This window comes from Corvus cornix, chromosome Z (assembly GCF_000738735.6).
Source record: "Corvus cornix cornix isolate S_Up_H32 chromosome Z, ASM73873v5, whole genome shotgun sequence".
NCBI classification, from domain to species: Eukaryota; Metazoa; Chordata; class Aves; order Passeriformes; family Corvidae; genus Corvus; species Corvus cornix.
This window is the reverse complement of record NC_046357.1, coordinates 56,097,382-56,124,928: the sequence shown is the minus strand read 5'-3', so window position 1 is coordinate 56,124,928 and position 27,547 is coordinate 56,097,382. Positions and strand designations below refer to the sequence as shown.

Here is a 27,547-nt window from a genome sequence, read left to right as displayed (position 1 = left end):
TTTGTTTAAAATTATTTGGGGTTAAGCAGGTGATTAAAGGTACAGAAGGATATGGCTCAATTATTGAACTCTCTGAACTTTGATTAGGCAGATACAAAAGCATTTTCAGTTTAATAATTAAGTTTACTTAATTATGCTTAATTAAATATACTTCAGCTAAGCATACTTAACGATGCTTAACACAAAACATGAGTAATTCTGCTGCCTTCATCAATGCATATATTTGAGTCACTTGCAGGAAAACAAGGAGATATTGATGCCTTAGCTTTTAACCTTTATATTTTTCAAATTCTGTACTTCTTGATGTGTGACTCTGAAGTTTCTTGCAGCCTGTTAATTTCTGCTCTCTCATGCTAGGTAGACATAACAAAGCCTCTGCAGCCCTGCTTTCCAAGGACACCAAGACTGTCCTAGGCCAAAAATACAAACCAAAGAGCCACTAATGGGGGGGTAAGCTCAGGGGAAAACTGAAGCTTTAATTGGAGAATTAACCCTGCTATGCAAATGAACCAAACCTATAAAAGAGTGAAGAACTTGTGACCTGGGGTCCATTTTTGAGAATAGCTTCAGGGTCCCCAGGGTGTACGTTTGAAAGCCTTTCAAATAAATACCTCTTTTAATCCTTTACTCCTGTCTAGTCTCTGTTTCTAGGAGGCCTCTTAAGGCATTAATGTTGCCACTGCATTTTCCAGTCAATTCCAAAAGAAACTGGCAACAAATGGACTGCTTTCAGCTTTTGGTATATATTTATATATACCACTCTTGTGGCCAAAGGCTTATTTTTCTCAAAATATGAACTTGTTGAATGTGGGCCATTTGGTAGTATAAAGCATATACAATGTAATGGCTAAAAAGGATCTTAGCAACTTTAACTAACTGAAAATTTGACTCCACTGGTATTTTTGGTTCCTTCTTGGGGTGACATAGGAATAATTAAAAATAAAACAAAAATTCAGAGTCAGCCAATTATTTTACATTTCAATGATCAATGTTCTCTGTTTTGGACCACTGAGGCTGGCCATGTAGATCTACTCCCTCACCCAGAGGTCTCACAGTTAATTCACACATCATTGAAAATGAAAATACATGAAAAATTATTTGAAAACCATTATAAAATTAATTTTTGTCTTTGAAAATTGGGCTGTCGGTAGGTTACTCGTTCTTACACTGCTGAGATCTTTGTCCTGAAAAGATGGTTGTCTATGCTTAGAGTGATGTATCAAAGGCTTTCCATGAGCTGTAAATCTCAAAGCAATGCACAAGAAGCTGGCTGTTAACATCGATGCACTGATGTGTTCTAGGTGCAGCACAAGGTTTCTAGAACACTTTTGTTAGCACTGTTAATAACAGCTTCATTCTTTGCTGTGAGTGGTGAGGCACTGGCACAGTGCCAGAGAAGCTGTGGATGCCCCATCCCTGAAAGTCCAAGGCTCGACTGGACGGGGCTGGGAGCAACCTGGTCCAGTGGAAGGTGTCCCTGCCCATGACAGGGGTGTGGAATGAGTTGAGCTTTAAGGTCCTTTCCAACCCAAATCATTCTATGACAGCAACAAAGACCATAAAGCCCCACTTCTCACCTGATTTCCCTCTTCCTGTATTTATTTTTGTCATTCTTTGTTCAAAAAACAACTTAGAGCACTCAGGCAAATCAGCCAAGACAGGCTTAAGCTGCAAAGAGAACTTAAAAGGAAGAGCAGGGCAGCTGTCTGTTATAGCCATAACCCTCAGCTGTGCACTCAGCATCTCTCAAAACTAGATGAAGAGAGTTAAATTATCTTATCTCAGAAGCTGATGGGCTTGATCCTCATGCGGGGAGACACATACACATCCTCTGGGCATCACCACCATGAGGTGCATAAGCACTGATGAATAGCTCAGTGGCAAAATGAACCATCTATTAATCAAATCCTGCTGCTGAGGCCAAAGCTCAGCAGTTTTCAGAAGGGATATTTTTCTGGGAATTCTGGAAACAACCAAAAGATATGTATGAGGTGGCAGCAGCTCTCTGTGTTCAGAGGGAAGAGGTGGGTGGTAGATGGGAGGAAAGAGCACTACATCAAGAGGTGAGTAATTTTTCTGTTTTGCTTTGTTATATACACAACCCTACACATACACATATATAGGAAGGGATCAATGTTCAAGAGCAGGTGGAATGATGAACTAATAACCTGCAGAGGAGTGACTTGCTGTAGTGCCCAAAAGATGCTAGCAATGGCAGTAAAGGGAGGAACAAGGTTTCGGGGAAACATTCCTGGAGCAGGCAGAGGTATCCCAAATGGTAATGATGCTGCTAAATTCTCAGAAAGGAGAGTATGATGAAAAGTTACAGCTGTGAAAGGGTGAGGAATATTCCTGGTGATGTGTAGTGACCTGGTCAACCTAAAGAAGACAAACAGTAGAAAATAATTTTGACAGAAGAGAGAAAAAGTGATGGAAGAAGGTCCCTTGAGGTTGGAAGAAGGTACCTTGAGGTTGTGATTTGTATAACCTGTAAAATTGTGCTGTTGGAAGCTCCAAAGTGGCCCTAAAGATTAATTACTCTGACTGATTGAAATAAGCTCTAAGAGAGAACCTGGTACAGCCAGAACAGGATTTTGCAATGAATGCATCTGCCCACCAACCTCAGCAGAGAGACAGCACAAATCTGAGGGAAAAAATACCTGCAGCATGTCTCATATTGTTGCATTTTGCTCTGCCACCAATTCCAGTACATACCTTTTTTTTGTTGTCCTTGATGCCGTATCAGATGAATTCTCACCTGTCCTAACATCACTTCTTCCTTCCCTCACCAGGACTTGCACTCTTGTTACACCATGTTGTGCTTCCTTGGTGGGAATGCAAATTCCCAGTGCTATGGGGGCAGCCAGGGTGCAGGGTGGGCACCTGTTGACTGAATGGTGGGTAAACTTTGCATACCACAGTAAAGGAAAATGAGCCTTTGTTGCCTTCCAACCGCCAAATCTCTCACCCCTTCATGTAGGAGTCTGAGAGCAGTTTGAGTGGGGCTCTTAGTAGGCCTTCTTCACCACCCAGCTGCAATGCCTCAAACCTCTTGGAATTTGTAACTTTATGACTAGGACTTCTTAAATTATATGTGTGTAAGACTGCATAACTATGTTTGACTTACTGCCACTTTTCTCTTTAACACTCCTCTTAGTTAGTCCTAAAAAGGTCAGATGTATCCATGGCAACAAATAAAAACTAGTCTGCCCAGTCTTACTGACAGTATTTCAAAATTACAGCTATACAGTGTACGGCATATCTGTGTTAATTCACAAATGTGTCCTTAATAAAAGTGCTCTAAATAGGAAAGCCTAAAGACTCATTATTATGGGTAGACCTGAGCAAATACTAATAAAAATTTTATCTGAATATTGTTGATATTTTTTTCCTTTTTCCCTTGGGTGAAAGTTCCCATCACCATTGATGGAAGCAAATTGCTGTCACTTGCTTCCAGGCAATCAACCCTTGAGAAAACAAATACACATTTCCAAACAGGCAAACATGAGGCTAGGGAGGTAGGACCAGATAACCCCACCAGTGATCCCTTGCAACCTTGCCCACACTTTGATCCTGGTTATGATATTGGGTTTATACTCATTCAGAAGACAAAATACTATTTGAAGCACAGCTGAGAAGATGTTGGATTTCAAAAGCTAAAAGCAACCCATGAAATAAAAGGCACATATAATTCCAAATGTGTAATGCTGAAAAAAAATTTTTTTTTGCAGTAAACTTGGTGTAAATTTGTTAGGAAATTTTACTTTATTCTGTGTAATATTAACTAGAAAATGCACTATTGATAGGATATGTGAATGCTAGTTATATCAAGGCAGAATGTTTATATTATAAATCCACAACTTTGAGGCATTCCTGCCAGACCAGGATGGACAACTGAAACTGTTAAGGAAATTGAACTATTCTCCTGTTGCTTTTCAAAATAAGATGAAAAACTGAGGGAAAGCCATGATTTACACTCAACCACACCATCGTCTGATGAGACAGTTTCTCTACAATTCCTAAGACCACTTTGAATAGGAAAGTAATTTCATGTCCAGGATAGTTAGTAAGAAAGTGACAACTTAGTTGTGGTTTTTTGTTTTGTTTTGTTCTTTTTCTAACTAGAAAGTAATTTTTTTTAATCTCAGTTTTGCAGGCTGTTTAGTCTTCAGATATGGGAGGGTGAAACGCATCCTCTTTTTCTATAGCAAGGGGGTGATGCCCCTTTCACATGAGTAGTGTCACCACCAGAACCAGGGAATGGTGGTAGAGCTGCACTGATCCCCCTCCCATTTGCCTGACCAGGCTGAGGGTGCCTGTGGGATGCTGCTGCTCAACAGAAATATTTATATAAGTCGAGGGAGACTTACAGCAACAGCACCAACATGCAGAGATGGGAAAAAAAGACAGGAAAAATTACAAGAGCATTTATAGGGTGTTCACATGACCCTGCTAAGAGTCCTACAAAACTCACTACAACACTGCTGGAGTCACTAACAAACTGAAGCACTTTACAATACCTGTACCTCTTCAATAATTCTGAATTGCTTTGAAACACTTGTGCTCCAAACACTCATGCTCCATAAAGTCTCTTTTAGTCACTGCAAATTCATAAAAGGCACATTGTCAAAATTATGGTAATTCAACTCCTTCATTGCAAGTGTGAAATGGAATGGTTCTGTGTATTTTTCTTATAATTTTTGCTAATCATCAGGTTAAAAAAAAAAGAAAAAAAAATTACTTTTCTGGATTCCTATATAAACAAATTGAAAAATCTTTGTGGATTAAAAAAAAAAATCAATTATCTTATGCAACATTGGCTAAGCTATCATGAACTCTTTTTCTTTTGTTAACATCCACTTCATGAGCAAAAAAGCCCCCAAACCATGAAGGCGCTGGACAATCTTCAGAGATTTTCCTTTAGTATTGAAAGCATTTTATGGACAGGAGAAGATGTACATTCGAAGCATTTTGTGCTGGGTACTGAAAATATATTAGCAAATATGTTAAGCTTAACACTTTTTTTTCTGTAACTCACACCACACAGCAGAGAGCAGCACTGAATTGTCTAGATCAGACATTCTTAACTAGGAAGTTGTTCGAATAAGGGTTATCTCAGTTTAGTTACTAAAGCAAAAGAATATTGGTGTGTGGGAGGAAAAAATTCAGAATAACAGGACAGGAAAATTTATTCAACTTCAATTAAGAAATCAATTACCAAAAAATCCCAAACTCTTATTTAAAGGATGGGAATGGGATAATTCAACTTCTGCTTTGTAAAAAAAAAATCAAAATAATCAGAAAATATGGGTTTCATGACAGCTATTTAGTTCACAAATCTCTTAGTTCCTTGAAGAGAGTTGTCTTTTGGATTTTGATTTTTTTAATAAAACACCACTTCCTCTCATGCTGCTCCCTGATGAAGTATAAACTTACCTTCCCAAAGAATGCATTTATGCTCACCCTGTTGTTGTAAAAACCCTCCTGTCTCTGCCCTGAGAAGAGGCCTTAAGAGACACGTCTGCTGAAGCTGATTATCATGCAGCGCCACAGTATGGTGTATGAGCAATCCCAAGCTTAAAAGATGTGAAAAAACAGAGAAAGCTGCAATGGAGAAAAATGAGTGCATTGACAGAACTGGAAGCAAAAACTTTTTTCTTTCTTCTTCTGTTTTTTCCTTTTCTTTTTTTCTTTTTTATCTTTCTTCCCTCCCCTTCTCTGCCATGGCCAACTAAATTAATCAGAAAAACTAGGTCGGCACAAATGAACAAGGTGAAACAGCTGCAAACTAAATGGGCAAAACAGCAATGAGTGAGATAGCTGTGAAGGCATATGCTTCAGAGTTCAAATTGCCAGGGAGCAGCTTCATGCAGCTCGAATCAATTTTTAAATATGCTTACTCTTGGTTTTTACAAGTGAGTTTAAAACCATGTATTTCACACTAATTTCTGAAATATGTTTTCAATCAAACAACACAATAAACCAGTCACTAAATTGCAAAAACTTCAATTAAAGTTTCTTGCCTTCTTCAAATTAATCAAAATCCATCCCTTTTGATTCAGCAGTGACTAAGTGAGCATCAGTGCCCAGATTCCCTTAAAAACTTTCCACACATGTAGTCCGTAAAACATGTATATTTATCAATGAAATACAGGTTAAAAAAAAAAAAAATTGCTGTCAGAACATGCCAATTCTCTCAAAGAGTAATAAAAAGCATAGGATGAAGGAAGATCGGAACAGGAATCTTGCAGAAAGTTCCATACAAAAAGAAAATGCTGGCAGAAGTAAGCTATGTGACATTCCTCAAGAGTTCAAAACCAGTCCTGTGAAAAGGAACCACATGTGCTACATGAAATACAACAGAAGTAACTCTCACATGGGGATGGATCTCATACCCCTCTCTGTCCAAGCCATAGGAGGGGAACCTGCTGCCTCCTGGATCATTCCTCATCCTTGTGGCAATGTCCAGCCCTCACCTAAAGGGTGACTTTTCATGGGGGAAAACAAAAGAGAATTCAATTGTAATTTGCAGTGGGCTAAACACTGCTACATCTAAATCCACTATCAATGTGCTTCTACTTAACCAACAGAAGACTACTTAGACACATGTCCAAGTTTAAAAGCCTTAGCAAAACAAGACCAGGGTGTCCACACACTTCTAAGAGCTCACTCGGAGGTGGACAGGCTTGAACACTTCAACCATGTAATGGTCTAACATTTACCCACTAAACAAACTATTGACATTGCTAGTTCAGATTCATTGCAATATTACTGTTCAGGAAACTTAATTTAAAAACCCTTTTATATGAATGACCTGCTAGAAGTATATTAAAGTGATTTCATTATTTTAAAATTTCTTAAAGGAAAGGTCATTTGCATAGTGATTATTTTTTACATGCAAGACCAGTGGCCATTTTTCAGCATTCAGATTCCACCCCTTCCTTCCCACCTTACATTTAATTTTTACACCTGGTAGCAGACAGGTTAAAGAAATCACAATCATGAAATATAGTCAAGTACTTCAAAAGAGTTTAAAACACAGCTTAAAAGCTAATTTTATGAAGTCTATGAGGCAGTTGTACCTTGTCATTTTTTCAGATATAATATACATCTCCCAAAAACAAGTGTGCCAAAGATAAACTCTATCCTCTTTTATGTAGTTGAATCAAAAGATACAGAAGTAAAAAAAGGATTGTAGAGACTGAAAGCAAATTGAAGAAATACATTATATTTAAGCAGCATATCCTGCCCACTTCAAAACTTACTCCTCACTATTTCAGATTGATGTTAACATAACCTAATTTGTTCGTTAAAAAGCAGAAATTCTACTAATTCCATTTAAGCAAATAAGCCAACTTTCAGGGTACTTCTTCCTGTCCTGCTGAAGAGCTGTTCTATTTAGGATAGCTGTGCATTGGAGGCATTAGCACCTGACTTTCGGCACATTTATCTCTAACGTGCATCACAGATACTGCCGCCTTGGCAAATGCAATGGAGAGAAAACACCCACAAGCTTTTTGTGTTGATTAGCAAGTTAAGAGAACACAGATTGAAAGCACTGTGTTAATCAAAATCTGGTAAAAATAAAGCATGACTGAAGGTAACTACTAATTGTGCAACAAAAGTCCTTTTTCTGTGAGTTTGGAATAACTGTGTTTTGTATAGATGCAAACATCAGGAACTTACGGAGCTGCCAGAGATTGCAGGTTTTTACAAAAGGCAGCAAACCTGGACGTAATACAGTTTTCCAAAATGATAAATTTATGCTGTGGGGTGACTTAAGTATGTTTTAAATCTTGCAACAGCTCTTTCTCTAAAATGTCTAAGAAAAGTGACTTTTCTAGTGGGAGTGAGATGATAAATAACAGTGGATTAGAGAAATAGTAATGTAGAAGGAGAAAAAGACTCAGAGAGAGGAGAAAGCTGGATTTCTTTCATTACCAAACTCAGAATAAAAGCAGACGAACAACAGCACACAAAGAAGAGGAAGCATAACAAAAAAAATCTACAACAGGAAGACAGGGAAAAAGCCAAGCAAACTGAGAATGTGTAACAGACAATGGAAATAAGAAGGAAAATTTATAGCTGTCATTTAAGAGAGAAATTAAACAAATAAGCTGTTGGAATATTCCTCTTCTCAAAGCGGCAGGCCAGGATACAGGAAAAAAGACTAGGGAATATTAAGAAAAACTAGATGCATAGATGTAATCAGGAGTGCTTGAGGAAAGTCACTGGCTACCACGTGTTGCAGCGGGGATTACTGTAACACGCATATATCAAACCAGGAGTCCCGTGGAAACAAAGTATATATGGACAGATTCGTGGTAGATGTTTCAGAGATGTTTATTTCTCCAGCCGCATGGCCGGGGCTCTGCCCAGGAACTCCGCAGTCACAGGACCCCCGGGTCCTTGGCCACACCGGGGAACACAAAACAACCAATGGGAAATGAGACAGGGACAGGGAAACCCCGTGTCTCCCCCCCAGGGCCCATCTCCCAGGGCTCCATGGCAGGGGGGGAGACCCCAACAACCACGGGGTTTGTGTTTATATATAAAAAGACATATATGTAAACACATGTATAATAAACGTGTGCATGCAATTCTGTTATGGCAACACATTTCAGTATTTTTCTTAAAATCTTGGGGGCTGGACTAGATGACCCCTAAAGGTCCATTTTCGCCCAAACTATTCTATGACTGTAAGATGCTAGTACGTTTCTGTAGAAAACAAGGAAGTCTAATGGACCCAAGTTAAAATTAATTTGAAGTAACTTTGATGCATTGGAGAAATGGTCTGAAATTAGTATTTTTTAAAAAAGAAACACAACGAAGTGCTAAGTACTACATTTGATAAAAATTAAGACACACATACATACAAAAAAAGGGAAACAATTGTCTTGCCTAGTACTTACTAAAAGGAGCTGAGAATTATCAAATATCCAGGTAAAAACCAGAGCTGCAAAGTTGTTGCAAAAGAACAGGTGAAGTTAATTGTGATATGCATTAATAAGGCTGCCTAATTAGCACTTGGGAGGCTATTATCTTGGGGGGTAGATCAGGGGTGGCATGAAAAGACCAGGAATACAATACTATTCTGAATGAGTATACACAGGGTGAGTAATAGTTTTGTAAATCTGTGAATTTAGATTCATGTAGGAGCATTTGTGCCTGGTGTCCTTCTACATGGGGGAGGATGACAAGGGTATGGGATGCAAAGAGAAATGGTAAGTATGTGCCTGTGCTGGCTGGCCCACTGTGTCCATGGGACAACACAGCTGATACCCTTTGGAGGTTGCTGCACTGAGAACAACACTCCTCAGCTAAAAACTGTGCCAATGGAGTTCAATTCAGCTGCATTTAGAAAATGAATTTTCACAAAGTCTACCTTTTAAGATATCATTGTCTTTAGACAGAACAAAGTATTTTTATTACCTTTATATTCATTTTCAAATTTACATTACCTTTTTACTAGATGTCAGCAAAGTTTTAAAGTATTTTACCACTAAAACTTTTTGAAAGCATTAAAACCAATGCAATATAGAAAAATGACTATGCATAGTCTGTGTTGAAGAAATTAGATTTGTGCCTTTCATGTGGCAAACCAGCCACAGCTGTGCCAATCCAAAAGTGCCAAAATTCCAATTCTAATAAGAAAAATTGATTAAATAGTGGTTGAGTTGTTGGTCCCCTGGTGCCCTACAGCTTTTCCAGGTTTTCACATGAAAAACAACACATACCATCTCACCCTGCAGTTTTATGGCATTAGTCCTGCTTGTTCTGCACTACACAATATCATCTCCAGCTTGCCCCTTTGCTTTTTAACATGGCACTCATTCCTCATATCCCAGATGGAGTCTAGCAGTGTGCACTGAAAAGACAGGTAACCACATCGTACCTTCCTGAGGAGAAAAAAATCCCTGTCCAGAACAACTGCTTTCTGTACCTTGCATTTTGTAAACTGCAGCCCAAATTCCTCAATACACAACTCAGCTGATGTCTCTCCCCATGTCCCCTTTCCCAGTTCTGTGAGCTCATGCTGTCTGTGAAATGACAGCAACAGCTTAATCCCACTCCATGAAGAAAGAGTAAATGAAAATCTGGAAAAGAAAAAATCTGAAGATTTTTATATTTTACTTTTCTTGTCAGGCTGATACCAAAACATGTGTTCACTCAAAGAAAACAGATTATATGACTAAAACTTGGGAGGTTTGTCCTATTCACAATATAACACAAATGAATGCGAAGCAAATGGACATCGCTGATGCTTGAAGACCAAGCCAACTCCAACTAAGACCCTGGACTCTTTTAGTTTCTGACAATGCACAAATTCTACACATTATATATCTATAGAAATGACAGTTTCAGGAAATCATACTAATTTTATACTTGTTGAAAAGCTGCTTTGAAATTTGACAGGTGAGAGGAACGTGACAGGGGTTGGTTATCCAGAACCACTGAAAGTAGCTTGTAAAGCTTGTAATTCAGAGAGAAAGATTATTTTCCTGTCTGCTTTAAAGAGAGACATATCATAGAGCGGCTCCCGTTTCATGAACTGAAAAGCTGACTTTCCCTCAGACTCATCAGCGCTGCATCCCCTGGAAAGCAAAACACTAATCTCAACTCCAAAGTATAAAAAAAATACTTTCTCTTTTTTAATATGGATGTCGACAGAACATGAATTATTTCTCCAAAAGAGTGATTTTCCAGTCTCTGCATTTCACGGTCCACAAGGTAACAGCCTATTAAGGAGGCAAGCAACAATAACTGTGTTGCACATTCTTTGAGAATTTGTCATAAAATTGAAATCAAACCAGCAACATCTTAAACATTTTCTCAGCCCTACCTAGATCAGACAGCACAGGAGAGGTACCAGATGCTTGCCCTCTTGGCTGGAGGCTACATCCAGGCTCTCCTCTCCCACTGCACATAATCTGCTATGGAACTGCACTGAATCATGCATGTTTGCATGTGACAGCAGAGGTCAACTGAAGACCTTCTAAGTCATTTGCGTTACACAGTGTGGAGCTGGCGAATTCAAAAGCAAGACTTCATACGACCCTTGAAATCCAAGGCTTGCTTTCATTCCAGCAGCATACTGCAAAGGCTTTCACTGTATTTTGGGCAAAACTATTCTACTGCAAAGTCCCAGGGATTGTGGATTCTAAAGGCAGGCTGAAGTTTCAGGCTGCATGAAGAAAGCAGAAGGCTAAGCTGCCTTCTGAGACATAAGCAGATCTCCCACTATAATTTCCTTCCTCTTAACCATCACTTCAAACTCACCTTTGTTACACTTTCAGGAGGGGGTCCCACAGCTCAAATGCCTTGTAGACTTTCAAATCTTCACCCAAAATGTCAAGACTGGCTCTTCTTAGCACCATGGCACACTTTGCCTCTGCAACACAACTGATGGCTATTGCTGAATGGCTCTTGTTTAGGTTAAAGAAAGATGTTCTCTCAAGGATTTTTATTTTTACAGCTGTAGAACTATAGGACCAATTTTGGCATCAATCACCTGCGTTTGTTGCACACATGAAAAGAAAATGCAGGCGTAACCAAATCTGATATTCCAAAAATCAAACTCAAGATGGTTACAAGATGTTATTAAGTATACTTCTTAGTGCTGCTAGGATGAAACAAATAGGAGAGACCATGTAATGCTTTTAAACACATTTCTTTTCATAAGAAGCAAACACAACCCCTTTCTAAGTGATTTCCTATCAGGAAGGGTGACAGTGAAGAAGGGTGACAAATCCTTTGAGTGTACTGGGAAACTCAGAATTTCCTCCACTTACTATGTTGTACAGCCAATCTTTCTCCAGAAATGGTACAAAAATTTAAATAGTGAAACACACAAAAATGAAAACATTCATAAGAAATCTCTAAATGGTTCATTGTGGTTAAACTGCTGTTCACATGAGTAAGACACTACCTGCATTTATATTCAAAAATTATTTTTTTTGCTGCACCCCAAAGAAGGCGGGACTAAGTGGTCTACTCAATTATTTCTAAAAGAAGTAAACAACTTAGACTAGTAGAAAAACTGATAAGAAGCCTGCTTATTACATGCTCTTGGGAGATTCTGCAAGTTGATAAAAAGCAGCATATATCATAAAATGTAGGAGAAAAATATCACACTGGTAGACAACGAACATTTATTGATCTTTGGCTTTAGAAATTGTCCTCTTTTGGATATGGGAAATACTATATAAAATAATGGAAGGTTTTTTTTAAACCTAAAGTACCGTAAAACGGTCTGTCCTTCACAGTGCACAAATGTAAGGCATGCAGAGTACAATGTCTACTGCAGTAGACATTATATGTCCAACATGGATTAACACTTTACAAAGGCAGGCAAGTTGATGGGGCCACTTGGTAAACAGCAGATATCACAGTTTCTCTTAGATTTGCTGTGTGCAAACTAATGAGCAACTAACTAACAGATATAAATTTCATTTTAATAAGGTGTGCATTATAAAAGCAGAGTTAAACTGTAATATTTCAAAAAATGTACAGGTAATAAGAAAGCATAACCTTGCTTCAATTTTGTGAAATTTACTGTTGTTAAAGAAATTTAGGCATTTAGGCAACAAACCAATTCTTATTATTTTTACATTAGTATAAAACGCTGCCTGAGCAAGGCAAAACCAGCTTCTTAAATGCTGTACAGTAAAAAAAGTAATGTAAATTCTTACAAATAGTGAAGGAAATATTTAGCAAGCTTACTGTACCAGGTTTCCAAATAGTGTATTATATAGAGTACAGATTTCTACACCCACTTTTTAGAGCTAAAAGCTCAACATGCTGTGACAAGCCTTCTTCAGAAGAAGGCTTCCTTTGGTAGATTTGAATCAGGAACACTAGCTCAACTTAAAAGCACTTCACATGAAGAATGTATAATTAATTAATTCAGGAGCACGGGCTTGCTGTTTCCTCACTTTCTAACTTCCATGCTGAACCAGGCAGGTTCTGCCTTCAGCTCTTGCATTCCTGAAGGTGGAGAAGCAGTTTTAAAGTAAGGATGGTTTCACTGTTAAATACCCTAACAGAATTCTACAAAATTCTACAAGGTGTAACTTTTTGGAGCTTGGTGTCAGTCAGCCATATCACGTTTGGTACTCTTTGTGCTCCAAATCCATAAAGATTCAGTGAACTTCAGTGTAGCCTTCTGAGCCCAAGCAGAACAACTTACCTGGCTGAAGTCACCTATATGCCTGGACAACTGGGGTATAATTAACACCCCAGGTGTCACTACAAAACTTTGTAAGTCAACCCTTTCCAAAGCTTGTAAATCCTTGCCATCAGTCATAAAGAAAACAATGCAGAGGTGGCAGGTAGCAGAGGGGTGTTAATTTAAATTAGGGGCATTCAATTACCAGTCAGATACGGGCAAAGTTGTTAGATTACCATTTAAGTACAAGGAACGGAAAAGATTTCTTCAAAATCTTGTCTCCAGTATGTTAACAACACAAAACCACACATGGACATAAACCAAAAACAGTATGAAAAAAAAAATTTCATAGCAAACCCCATTCCAAGGGCTACCAGAATCACCCATGATTAGGCACTTTACAGTGTATAAAAATAATGCAATATTAGTGGAGGTTGTTTATTAGTTGTACCCAAATATTATCCACTCCACTAAAAAAAAAACCCCAAAACAACCAAAAAAACCCACCCTAAACCAGAGCTTTTTCAACATGTGTTATGCTCTTCTGATCACAGATCCTGCTGAACCTCTAAAAGCATAGGAAGCAATTTGTTTTTAAACAGCAGGTAATGCAACACCAGATCAATATAACACAAACACCATTTGGCACCATCCTCACTGTGAAGCATGACAATCTTAGTACTTGTAAAGCTGTAGGTATAAAAATCGTATTTTAACAGTATTGTAGCAATAAGAGGAAGCTAAAATTTACATATATAACATCAAAGTCTTTCCCATTTGGCAAATACTTAAATGAAGGGAGGCAGGTCTTTTTGTCTTAGGTTTGTTCTAGAATGGAAAGTAATATGTGCTTTTCACTTAAAGACAAAAAAAAAAAAAAAAAGACTATTAACTGAACAACAACACTGAATTTGTGCATTCCCAGCAACAAAGAGACAAGTAAAAGATTTAAAGTAAAATATTTACAACTTGGAAGATGTTCCCTGTGCAATTTGTAACAAGTTTACCTTATGAGAAATTTTAGGCTGAAATTATTTAATAGCTTCTTTGCATTAATATTTGCTCACATAAATGGGAAGACTGAAACATTAGACAGCTTTCTGTAACTTCTATTACAGAGTACTTTTCCATGTGTATTCCTCCTAGAAAACCTTACATGCTGTTTCCAATGGAACAAAGGAATGACCAAAGACAGGAAAAATAAAAACAGTTGGCACATCATGATATGTATGAACTGTAGTTATGAAATACAATTTTTGATGCTTTTTTCTTTATCCTAAGTTTTTATCAAAAATACTGTGAATACACACTCTGGAAGCTTAGAACCTGTATGGGAGGCACAGTTACTATGAACAGAAGAAGAGAGAATAAGGTTGGCTTTGAGTGCAAGAATTTTAAGCCAGGTTTTAAAAAATATGTTGCAGCACAACAAAACAGTAATGACCTACAGGTAACAGGTTTGTAAAAAGCTATTCAAAGCTCTTCTGAAATGTGTATTTTATAGATAGCAGAGTCGTATGGATTGTATGTTGTTGAGAAAAAATGCTGCAAGTACAAATTTTAAGGGTTCTTGACTGACATGTAATCACATGGAAAAAATTTGGTATTTACAGGTGGATTTTGCACTTTGATATAAAACTACATACCTGCTAACACTTCAGTCTGGACATCAAACTTTAAAAAAAAAAACTGTAGAAGTTTTTGACTTCTAGTTGCAGGCACTGATATTAATTTAAAAAATGAAAATATGATCCATGGTATTAGCATTAAAAATAGTTTCCATTAAAAATGCCTTTGAAATCAAAGGTATCAAAATACATATACACTGGCATGCAAAACAACATCCAGTGTGATATTACTCTTCTGATAGTCCACAGTGAGAGACTGGAAAAAGTTAAGTGCAGCATATACAGATGTCAGTGAAAGCAGCCTGGAAATGATATGTTGGCTTCATGATCTCACTTAGAGGAGGAAGACCTTTCAGTCTAGTACTAAGGAGTGCAAATGAGACATGCCATCCACTTCACTGCTTGTGCTGCACAGGTCACAAAGCACGGCAGGCCTTCCTAAAGAAGGAGTCGCAAAAAATCACTCTGAAGCATAGACAGACCAATCTGCATCAGCCTGCTTAGTGAGATCAGGTATTTGGCTTCTAAGCTTGTTGCCTAGATGCTCTTTAGAGTAGATATCAGTGAGGTTAAAATATTGCTCTTCATTTACCATTTGGGATTTAGGCTGCAGATGCTAAAAATAACAGTGTTACTCATAATGGTAAAGATTCACATTTAATATTTGATTTAGGATACAAGTAACCTGCTGTTGTCTTCCTCCATTAAGATTTTGCTCAGCTGTAACATATTTCTCCAAGAGAACACACAATTTTGTTTGGCCTCATTCTTGTTCAGTGTCTTCATTTTCTCTGGGCACTTAATTCTTAAACCTTAATTAAAATTATCTAGTAACTTTATAGTGACAAAATTAACTGTGGGGTTAAGTCTGGGTGGGGAAGGGCTGTGTTGAACAAATACACGTGCAAATTGTGCCATATGAAAAAGCATGAAGTGTAGTATTTAAAAACTGATCAAAATTACTCTGTGGAAAGCACAGATATTTGAGAATAAAGAGACATAAGGCCTTTTACCTTGGAGAGCCTTCCAACAGCTTTAAGATCAGATGTGTTCAAACTTCTATGTGATATCCAATATCCCTATTACCACTTAGCTGTAGTAACTGTAGTGAAGTACAGCACTTTGAATTGTTCCTTTGAAGTTAGCTGAAATTTCTGTACTTGTTAACTACTGCATAGAGTGAGGTAATGCTGCCTAATTGTTGCGTTGATGTCTTGGTAGCATTTTTGTTCTTAGACAAATTTGACTTTACAATCCAGGGAAGAATGTATTTCTGTTTAGACACCTTGCAGTACTTGTGACCCAAATGAGAAGAACAACTGCAACAGAAATTAGTTTTCTGTAAGTATCTTCTGTACAAGGATGTTGTCTTGCACTGATGCTACTGTTCAATCTGTTGATCCTTATGCAAGTGAATTCTGGAAGAGGAAAGAACTGAGCAGCTAACAAAACCTCAACAACTGGCATAACCTATAGCCTGAGAAGGAATAAAAGAGGACAAGCATGGCCTGAGAATAATCACCTGTAAGAATAGGCTTTCTATAATCTATTCTCCTTTTCTTAATCGACTTCTCTTAGCTCAGAAATAGCCCAAGTGTTATGTTTGGACCTCCCTGAACTTGCTGGAAGACTTGGGTTTATCACCATCCTAACCCTTTTTCTCAAGGGACCTATATAATGTAAGTGTAGAGTTTAAACAATTGTTAACAAGTTTTTTCATGTTTCAGCTGGAGCTCAAAGTTATTTGAACTATTTAAAGGAACTTATCCTTCAGAAATAGGTAAATTTAAACTAAACAGAAGTCCAAATACAATCTTGGACTAATTTAGCCTAGTCAGTTCTGAGAGGGAACACAGGGAAAGCACTGTAGATCATCTACAGAAGTTGAAGAAAGAAGTCACGTCACTAAGAGAGGAAGGGAGATCCGAATTTGAAAAGAAAGAAACAAAGATGGGTTCTTTGCCAAAGGAACCTTTCCTTCTACAATCTCTCAGAAACTAAGGGAGACCCCACTGCGGCCTTCCAGTACTTAAAGGGGGCTTATAAAAAAGAGGGAGAATGACTTTTTGCATAGGCAGAGAGTGACAGAACAAGGGGAAATAGTTTTAAACTAAAAGAAGGGAGATTTAGATTAGGTGTTAGGTGGAGACTCTTGCCTGTGCAAATGGTGAGGCACTGGATAAGGCTACCCGGAGAAGCTGTGGCTGCCCATCTCTGGAAGCGTTCAAGGCCATGTTTGACGGGGCTTGGAGCAACCTGGTCTTGCGGAAAGTGATCCATTTCAGATCCATTCCAACCCAAACCATTCTAAAAATTTTTAATTAAGTAGTGGACAAAAAGCAAGACAAAATGTTTCGGAATCCTGAATAATGCCCACCAACCTTTCAGTCATGTTTTACTTTCTCTTCCATTTCTGCAAGATGCTTTCCCATTGCCAGGTGTTGATAAAGGTCTCCATGAAACAAAGAAACAAAAAAAGCATTTACCAGCTGCTGTTTCAAAGGAACTTACTAAAGAAGTGAGCAGATACTCCTTTGAACCTTACACAACATACATGGAAGTCAAGATTATCAGGGTTGCTACTTTACTTTAAAAGACATTTTTGAGCGTATCACATACTTGTAGGAAGCACTGCTCACAATCTTAGCAATATGGTCCCTCTGGTTTCACTGTCACCTCACATTTCAAAGGCTTTTATTGCCATATTTAGTTTTTCATAAGCCTTCTGGACTCATGTCAGGATTAAATGGATCCAAAGAAAGACCATCTCCCACTCAGATCAGACTGCTGACCAAAAGGTCAACCATTCAGTTCTGCAGAACAATGGTCTATAGAACAGTGGAACAGCACAATGGCTACAAGCATTGATTTTCATGTTTGTAACACCAGATGCCTATTTTTCAGTGTGATCAGTGTGATGTCTGAATAGTAAGGCAGCACCAGCTCTTAGGAAAAGCTCTGTGAAGTTCAGCTACATGATCCAGTTATGACCTTTGCTGAATGCATTATTATATAACTACAGACCACTTTTGCTTAGGGGCTTTCAGAATAACTGTGTCAACAGAAACTGCTGTTTAACATTATTTTGAAGTATTCTCAAATATCCAAAATTCACTCCTTCAGATTGCAACAACAGGTTACATCTTCTATATAGTGAGCTTCAACAGGCAAGTTCACTGTCAGAACCAAACTGGTTTGCATCGTTTCATTTTACTGAACAGAAGATTAGCATTGAACACCTAACTCTAACCTAAAAGCTGGCCTTATTAATTCTACTAGTAATGATGTATCTTGTAGTAATGACGTACCTAGAACTAATACAAGAATGGCTCCAGTATTGTTGGACCTGTCATATTTTGTCATTCTGTTATTCATCTGAAAGATGCCTCCTAGGAATGCTTTGTGATTTGAAAACTATGAGGTCAAATATTAACCTTTAGGCCAATTCACAGTTAAGCCTTTGTCCCTGTTAGTTACAAAAAGTGAAAACAACAAAGCTTGCAGCCCCAGTCACACTGAAACCAGTAGCATCATGCAAGGTGTTCTCAGACATCCCAAATGCATGCAGTAGGTACTAGGCTGGTGAACACAAATCTTTCCCCAATATCAATAAATGCAACTTAATAAACTAATAAATAACTTAAAAGGCTTTCAACACAGTAAGATAGTTTATCACCAGCTTCAAAATCTTGATTTTCTGCATTCATTGAGTTTGTTTTCCCATACGGTAGGTTTGCTACATATTAAATATTTAGTTAAGCTTTTCCATTTATAAATGCTTATTATATGCCAAAGCTGTACACAAATTCAAGAGAAAAAGAACAGTAACATAAAACCAGCTAGTATTAATTAAAAAATCCACTGACATTTGCAAAGTGTAATATTAACTGTTTAAAAAAGCTACTGCATATAAATCCCCATTCCTGTTTTGCAAATACACAAAACATCTGAAAAAACAATTTTTTGATTGGAATCTATCTCTCTAGCTAAGCAAAAATTGTAAAGCTAGTACTTTGCTCTTTTTCATACTATATAGCTGCTTTATTGTACAGAAAATCTATTTCTGAAGCCAAGATATATTAATTATCATTATACGGTCAAGTTAACACAGATTAAAGTGGCAAAAGATGATGATTTGACAGAGCAGAAATTTTAAGATTAACAGTTTAAGTAGACTTCTTTCAAGACAGTGTAAGTTCTTTAGTATAACTAAGTACCTCTAAAGAGGCAGAAAAACCAAATAGCCCTTTCAACTGAACTCCAAAAAAAGAAAAGAAAAATTTAAGTTTCATTTCAAAAGGGGACCTTGAAATCACTAGATACACATACATCTTTCTCCCACAGCCCTGTCAGACACATTCAGTAATTTAAAATAAAGATTCCATATTTCACACCTTCATATATATTATATATCTAATATATAATATATATTTATATGTACATTACACATATACATACAGTGTCAATCAGCAGGATTAAACTGTTTTGTTTTGAAATGTTTGACTGGTGTCATTAATTATTTTCTATTCTTTTGTGAATTCAATGGAATTTATCCACTACTTTAAAAGAAGAACTTTAAAAGATCCAGATGGAATCTGTGGATCAATACTAGCACCAATACAGATGGCCATTACTTCAAAATGACTGCAGGGACTGAAACAATATATTTGTTATAACTCTCTTCTTACTGCACAAGCACTCCTGCAAAATATGTAGGCAGCAATACCTGTCAGGTACATACATCTGCTCCTGTTAAATTTATATTTTATACAACTTTCCTTACTGTAATATACAGTATCTCTTTTTTCCTGTTGGATTTTTTCATTTTCCAAGGAGAAAAGTGATCAACAGCTATCCAACAGAATTTTTTTTTTAAATCCCCTCTCTCTCCTTTCACTGTATGGCTCAGTTTCAAGACTTAATCCATAGGCAGCCACGATCACTATGTCCAGTACCCTTTGAATGCAGCTCAGTCAATAACTGTTGATGCTTAAAACAAATTTTTGAGTTTGGCTTGCTGTTTATGGAAACCAAGATACTCAGAGGTCGCATCTTTTCAGCATGCTTACCACCATCTACAACACAATAATGTCAGTCAGTCCCAATACAATAATTCAATTAATTACCTACCATTTGGGTAACAAAAATAACAAACCCAGTTGCAATTTTAAGCATTTTAAGATTATTTACCCTGAGAACACCAAGGAAGTGTTTAAAAATAATTATGATATGTTTTCTCTTCACATATATAGTTCTCTTTTCTCTTCATCTCCTCTTGGGTACCTGGGTTTGTATCTAGAATTTGACCTCACACTTGCTTTGTCAATTGACTTGTTCATGCCACAGTCAGGTACTGGTGATAGAAGAGCCCAAAAAGGCTTGTAGAAAAAAGGCAAGCAGCAATCCACCAGGTGAGGAAAGACAGGAGTCCCCGGAACAGGAGAGGAGTGAAAATATTCTTTAGGCTTCCCAGAGCCATTGTTATTTGGACTACAGTTACTTTCATCTTTCCATCAGCAGGTGGAGACACAGAATAAACAGAATTGGGAAGCAGACTCTTTTCTACTGGAGTGTCAGAATTCAATTCTGAGTAGATGCCCCAAGAATAATTACCTGTTAAAAAGAAACAAGTAACAGATTTTTGTAGAATTAAATACAAGTTCTGTTAATTCAATCACTTTACATATTGGATATATTTTCAATATATTTTTAATACATACACAAAAATGTTAAGTTTTTATAACTTAGTATATACAAACTATATTCATCTGCAGGACTTCCTGGTCATACCAGCAACCTACTAGGGTAGCATTCATCTTGTATTTTGACATCCTAACATCTACATATGATATAGCTGCCTTGAGACCCCTGTACATCCTGGGTATGATTCATCTCACCAAATGGAGATGTCTACTTCAGGGCAGGGCTAAAGCCTATCTCTATCCATTGCCTTTTTGCAAAGAGAATGACATAGCTGCATGGCAGGTTATGAAAGGTATCTCTCACAAGAAAGAAAGAAAAAAACCTCAAACCAGAGCGACTTCAGATCTCCCACTAACTATATGAACCCCGTATCTCACAAGTCCCATTCTAAAAGCCTACCAAAGGCAAAAAGATGAAAAAAATTCCTTCATGAGATGCTAATGAAGTTCAATCAATCATGTTTATACAGTTCACTTCTCAAATACTCCTAAAAGGACAAATATTTCAACAGAAGTAAACAACTTAATTGGTTGCATTACACAATTTCTCAGAAATAAATCAAACAAATTAGCATGGAATTGAAAAATATCAAAAGGAGCAACAGAAAAAACTGCTTAGAAGCCACACATGAACATTTTAAAGTACAGGAAACTAAAGGGTGTTTTTCAAGTACCCATGAATTCTTCTTTAGTCAGGTGAAAATAAAAAAGCCCTGTGTAGAACAGAATAAACTTTTGTTGATCCAATGTTGCTTACCTAGTGTTTTCAAGAGCAGAGTTGTGTGAAGGAGCATTACCAATGGTGCAACATACTGCAGTGCAATTACACAGAGATAATAGAATACCCGAGCCACCTGGAAAAATGAAGGAGAGTGAAGTTCATGAGTCCTGGTTGATCAAAGCAGACCTTTTTGAACATGTCTAGAAAAAACAAATAGTTTATTAAAAATTGTTATTAAAAAAACCCAGTACTTATGCATTAAAGCTGTTTTAAGAATTTTCTAGCAACTCTTGGCACGTGACATATCATCTTCAAAAGAACTAATGAAGAAATCCCCATAATGAATTCTAGTTTCAGGACATTTACAAATCTGAGAGGAAGTGCTGAAAGAAAATAATTAAAAGCATCAATTCTGTTAAAAAAAAAGAGCATCAATTTTGCTTCTGCAAACTGTATCCCATCATTCAATGGTTCCTATTTTAATACACCAGAAACAAAAATAAATATATATGTTTAATTTTTCAAGTTCCCAGTTATTTACAAACTAAATCCTATTTCTAAAATGAAGTAGTAGTCACAGTCCAAAGCCCCATAAAAAATAAATGAGAGTTTGGTTGATATTACAGTCCTTTTTCAGAAGCGAGATATTTTTAAGATTTCCCACTGGAAAAACACCTGTATTTTAAAAACAATGACAAGATGAGTTTTCATTAGATCAATAACAGCATTTAAATGATCTTTATTTCAGTTATACGCTATGGTTCATCGAAATGCATATAGATATATCCCTCCCCCTGCTCTCCATCTGTTCCATTTTTCTCAAGATTGTAACAGTACATATTTTATATAAACTATTGACCTAAAAGATTAAACCAAATAAAGAAGGAAAAGAGTCACAAAATCAACAGCAAGCAAGCAGTGAAATAAAACTACCCGGGCTTTTAAAAAAGAACAGAATGCAGGGTGGCAAAAATTATGAACGCAGACATGACAGTTTTAGGAATACTTCTCAAGCCTCAAAGGGCTTCTTAACAAGCAAGCATCAAAAAACTAACATGAGAAGAAAAAGTAGTGGACACTGACAGAAGAAAAAGCAGGAGACAAAAATATTGTAAAAAAATTGATGGAATATGACAAAAATAAATTAAAAAGTAATGATCACTAGAATCACAAATGATCTGTAGAATGACAGACAGGAAAGAATATACTGGCAGAAGTTCCTAAAAAAGGTAAAGCAGGTATGATTAGTAAAACAGTAGAAGACTAGACCTAGAGGCTACGGCCTTCTCAAAGAGAATATATGAAGATACTGGAGAAATGGATTTAAGAAATGCCACAAAGAGAAGACATTACTGTTTCATAGATAGGAATAAAATTCCCAGTACTAAAATAGTGCATTTACAGCAATCAGCACAGTTCTACCCTAACCAGTTGCTACCACATGTTTTTCCTAACTTTTTTTCTGAAGCAAATTCCTAGCCACTTTGTAAATAACTACTGCACAGTTCTCTTATAACCTTCAGACACCTAATGTAACTATAAGTAATAATGACAATCCTGGAAGAGGAGTCTTTTTCTTACAGCATGCTTCAATATTCCTCCTGCAATACATCCCAACTCAGCAGGATCATTAGATAGCACTATCATACAACACTAGAAATTTAAGCTTATTTTGCAGGTAGCACACAACACCCATTCTACCTCCTCCATTTGTTCAAGGTATGCTTTACTACTTTTCTTTAAAAAAAAGAACCCTAAGAAATGTCACCTTATCCACAATAAGATAGGCAGTTTTTTAACTAGGCTGGTGCACTTGAAAGTGGTTTGACAGCATTAAACATCTGTTGTTTTATTCCAAAATATAACCACCTTATCATAAATTCTCCCTCAATTTAAAAATCATAGTTGATATTTTACCCTTCTATCTAAATTTAATTTTTTCTTTCCCATGTTGTAGTTAAGAGATCACCACTCACTGGAAGGGATCTTTTTTAACAACTTCCAAATAACCAAGGACAAACCATCCACATAACACAGATGATACATCTCTCCATATTTTGGTTTGCAGAATTTCTCTGTAATGGTGCTATTTTTATAGGAGATATAGTCTAGAAAGCTTCATTCAGATATGAGCTCTGCTGCTGCAGAAGACAACCAACTGGAAAAAAGTAATTTGCAGAGTTGAACTACTACAAATACATAAATCAGTGCCACCATACTTACCATTTTCTGTAAATCAACCATACTTATTCTACCAGCTTCCTTTTTCATCTGATCCACACTTTTCTGGGCTAAATTCAGATAGGCCTGTAAATGATGACGCATCATAGCCAACCGTAAAGCACATAACAGGATTATAATCCACAATCTGATGGTATCAAATGTATCTTCTGACATTCTGTGGATAATAAACAAAGGGTAATGCTGTTTTCCAAAGACCACCTACTGCTACAGTTATTTGTTTGTATAATCTGTAAAGTAATCTTGAGGCAAATTGTCAAAACTAGTTAACACACAAACTACAGTTATGAAGTTCACATGCAAGTAGTATTTACTTTTGCCTTCTTTTTCCTACTACTTCTCAGAAGCCCTACAGATTTAGATCCAAATTAGTATTCATTTCTCTGTAAACAAGAGCAGTTCTTAAATGCTTAAATTCTGCGTAATGAAGGAAGAACACTAAAGCCCAAGGTTGCTCAGATAATTACAGGTTTTCAGACACACAGGACTATGCAGTAAACAGTACTACACTGTAAATGGGTACTTCAGTTGCCTGATAAACCCAGTTATAGTTCAACATTCATTTTAAGATAAACTGAGGAACAAAAGATATACAAAATACGTATATTTATTGTGTTTTATGTAATAGCTCAATGGTCACAGGATCACTCTAGAAGCTTATCTCACTTCTAGAAAGCAAGAAATGTATCAGCCCATCATATCTTTTTCAAGACTATTTTGAATTAGCAAGACTAACTGTGACAATGACAATCAACTATGCTTCTTATACAGTATTTCAGGTACCACTCTTCTTGGAAACTCTTTCCCTTTTTGTATTTTAAATATTTTACCTATCAATTCAATACCACTTCATCAGCATATAGATCTTAAGACAAACATCCTAGTTCAGCTCTCATGCCAACATATCTCAACTATTTTCAGTGAAACTGCTCCTTTCCTACACCAATATGCAGGATACAAGATTCCAGCAGCTAGTAGTGAGGTGGTATTCCACCCTTACAAAGAACAACCCATTACTGCCACTGAGATGTCAGAAGACAGCAGCTTTTTGGGAACCACCACCTTAACACTCAATATTCTGCAACCATTTCTCATTCTTTTGAAATAACAGAAGCTCTTTAGAACTCAGCTGCACCTTCCACAATACCTCTGACAGCAGATTCTATTAAAAGTCTTTCATGGTTCAATGACTTTCAAACAACTCTAAGACACTGTTTTGTTCTCAATACTCGAGAAAGAATTTTTAAAGGAAATCTTACAAAGGAATGCTCTCTTTGCCCAAAGGTGGGTTCATAATGTAGTCCTTAGTGATTGGTTTTACCCACAGTAGAACCATAAATAAAGGTGCCAAGAAGTTTATATGTAGCAATGTTCTGAAAGACGAAAAAAAAGGAGGAAGTTAGTAAACAAAAACAATGACCATACTGTTGAAAGTGTATACAGATTCAAAAGGAGAAATCTTAACTTTAAAATAGTTGGGAGAAAGATAAATAAGAAAATTACTTCCCTATTTTATAGGTATCAGTTACATTTCAACAAAACAGTAATACTGCATATTGTGAAATCACACTGGATTTTGGCTTTAAAAAAGAACAGAAGAAAGAGTTGTCAGAGGTCAGATTTCACAGTTTAATGAAGTATTTTATTTAGAAACCCTGACTAAATTAAACTTGGTACTTATATTCAGTCAAAGATACTCAGACCAAAAATCCAAAAAGCCAGCATGGCTTTTCCCTTTTAAAAGCACTGTATAAAACTGCACAATAAAAATAAATATAGTTCTCTTTAGTAATCTTTGAGTACAAAACAGTGGAATTTAAAAAGGGGATATAGTTTTGGAGTTATCCCTGAAATTAACATCCTTCTTTATTTCTAAATTTTCTTCTCTATTTCTAAAGACATTTTCCCAATCATTTTTCATACTAAAATGAATTGAGAACAGTTGAAGGGATTGGGTTGTTTTGTTAGTGCAATATTTCCTCACTAAGAGAATCAGGGTCACTATACTATAGAAAACACTACACCACTTCTACACTATAGAAAAAAATCATGTAATCAAAAGTTGTTCTAAAGAACACAAGACCTTCCAGATTGCAAACTATCAAGCTTCCTAAAATCATTAAAATCTTTGCATGTTACAGAAGTTGTCATCACACACAAATTTTAATCTTTGGTTTCAGATGAAGAAGTCAGCCCGGCTAGCTATTAAGTATTGCTAGGGAATGCAACAGCATCAAGAACAGTCCAAAGCATTTCATTAGATTGTGAAAGCCTTTTACCTGAGCTTCTACTTATTTAAGAGATCCTACTGATTTAATGGACTGGAATGTGCCAAAGGGTGGTTAGAAGCACTTTTTTTTTTTTTTTTTTGGGAACAGGCAGAAAGGCTGTTGAAATACCCTTTCACGCTCTGGCAAAGGAGGGAGTGTGTACAAAAATTGTACAAATTTGTTAAGAAGACTCCAAATATATGCAGGGAAGGATACTACTGGCAAAGAAAAAAAAAATCAAACCGTTCTTAAAATCAAAATGGACACCAGATGATTTTTATTCTGTTTGCCCAAAAGTGAACTTACTCCCTATACGCATAAAAGAATCACAGTAATAATTCTGAACATATTAGCAAAGTGGTACTTAATCATTAACCTTGAAGGTTTTGGGCTTTTTTTGGTCAGTGTTCCCTGCAAGTTAAATGTTCCATTCCATTAAGGAAGAGATTTTGTGCTGGGCTTTTTTGGGTTGTTTAGTTTTGGTTCTTTTGTTGGATTTTAAGGGAGATTGATATGTTTTTTGGACAGCTTAGGGGGCTTGGACGGCTTGGGGACTTTTGGTTTGATTAAGGTTTTTTCTTTGGTTTTTGTTGTTTTTGTGTTTTGTTTGTTTGGCTTTTTCTTTGTAGTTGTTTTGGTTGATTTTTTAAAGTAGAGCATGTATTTGACTGCAGAGACACACACAGTTTTAGCACCCAACTTAGAAAGCTTTGTATCAGTGAGACGTCATCCTCATTTAAAAACCCCCTTTAGTCACTGTCAAAGAACTGTAGTCAGTAAATGATCTACTCACTGACAAATCAATGTGCATCAGCAAAGACAAGTTATGTTCTTCAGGTTTATTAGAACCTGGCACTTGACAATTACTCTTTATAATGACTTTACCTAATTATATTGGTACCTTTTAATCTATTTAATGTAATTTTCACATTGTACCACTTGAATAGTCAAAGTATTGGTAGACTTTTGAAAATAACTTGGTGGTGTTGCACAAAGTTATCTTCAACAACCAGTTCCAATATCTTCTAAAGAAGCTAGAGAAGTTTTAATTTTCAAAAGCACACTTTAGTGGGTATTAATTCCCCTTTAGTTCTTGATTAATGGATTTTTGTTTCAGAGTTTATATTTCTGCCTAGGATGTCATGTCCATTGATCAAGGAAGATGTTGAAATACAAAAAAGACACAAGGAATTTTAAAATATTGAGAACCATAACTAAGAAGAACTAAGTAGTTTATCTGAAAAGAACAGATTAGGAAGTGACTCAGTCACAGTCTACACACAGACAGAAATTAACAGCAGATAAAACAAGCCAATAGCTGGCTGCTATACATGGACAACTACACTGGGTGCAAGTGTACTTGCTTATAAATTTACCAAGACTGATGGACTCACTTCAAACAGATTAATTTTTAAGCTGAACATTCTGAAGGGAAAGAAAAAAAATGCAGTTTGAACAAAAATTATTTTTCTATTGGAAAACATAATGGTTGTCTTAGGAAATTTAGCAGACTTAGTACCCACACAGCCCTATGCTGCAGAATCTGTCATTATCATGTATCAAACATCAACAGTCAAGATCTCTGAAAACCACTTGGAATTTCACCCTCAACCCGAGAATGCTCAAAAGAAATAGTTAAATTGAACAGAACATTTTATTATCAAATGAAAAGATGGCTGAAAATGAAAATATTCCTTTAAATTGGTATTAACATGATTCTTATTAAATATTCTGGGTCATTTTTACATTTTATCGTATGCTAAATATATTAAAGGAATAATGCCCAGCTGCAAGTGTAGGTGGAAAAAAACAGTCTG

General features: G+C 36.6%; 1 protein-coding gene across 4 annotated transcripts in view; it reads right to left on the bottom strand.

The window, feature by feature from the left end:
- Positions 1–12,135: 12,135 nt before the first annotated feature.
- TMEM161B (transmembrane protein 161B) overlaps positions 12,136–27,547 on the bottom strand; it is a 46,461-nt gene continuing 31,049 nt past the window's right edge. For all 4 annotated transcript variants that reach the window (XM_039566818.1, XM_039566816.1, XM_039566817.1 and 1 more), the window contains 4 exons: positions 24,720–24,833; positions 23,443–23,617; positions 21,256–21,352; positions 12,136–20,409 (listed from right to left, as the gene is read on the bottom strand). In XM_039566818.1, coding sequence (XP_039422752.1) covers positions 20,132–20,409; positions 21,256–21,352; positions 23,443–23,617; positions 24,720–24,833 — 664 coding nt within the window. In that variant the 3' untranslated portion in view covers positions 12,136–20,131. The remainder of the gene's footprint in view (positions 20,410–21,255; positions 21,353–23,442; positions 23,618–24,719; positions 24,834–27,547) is intronic.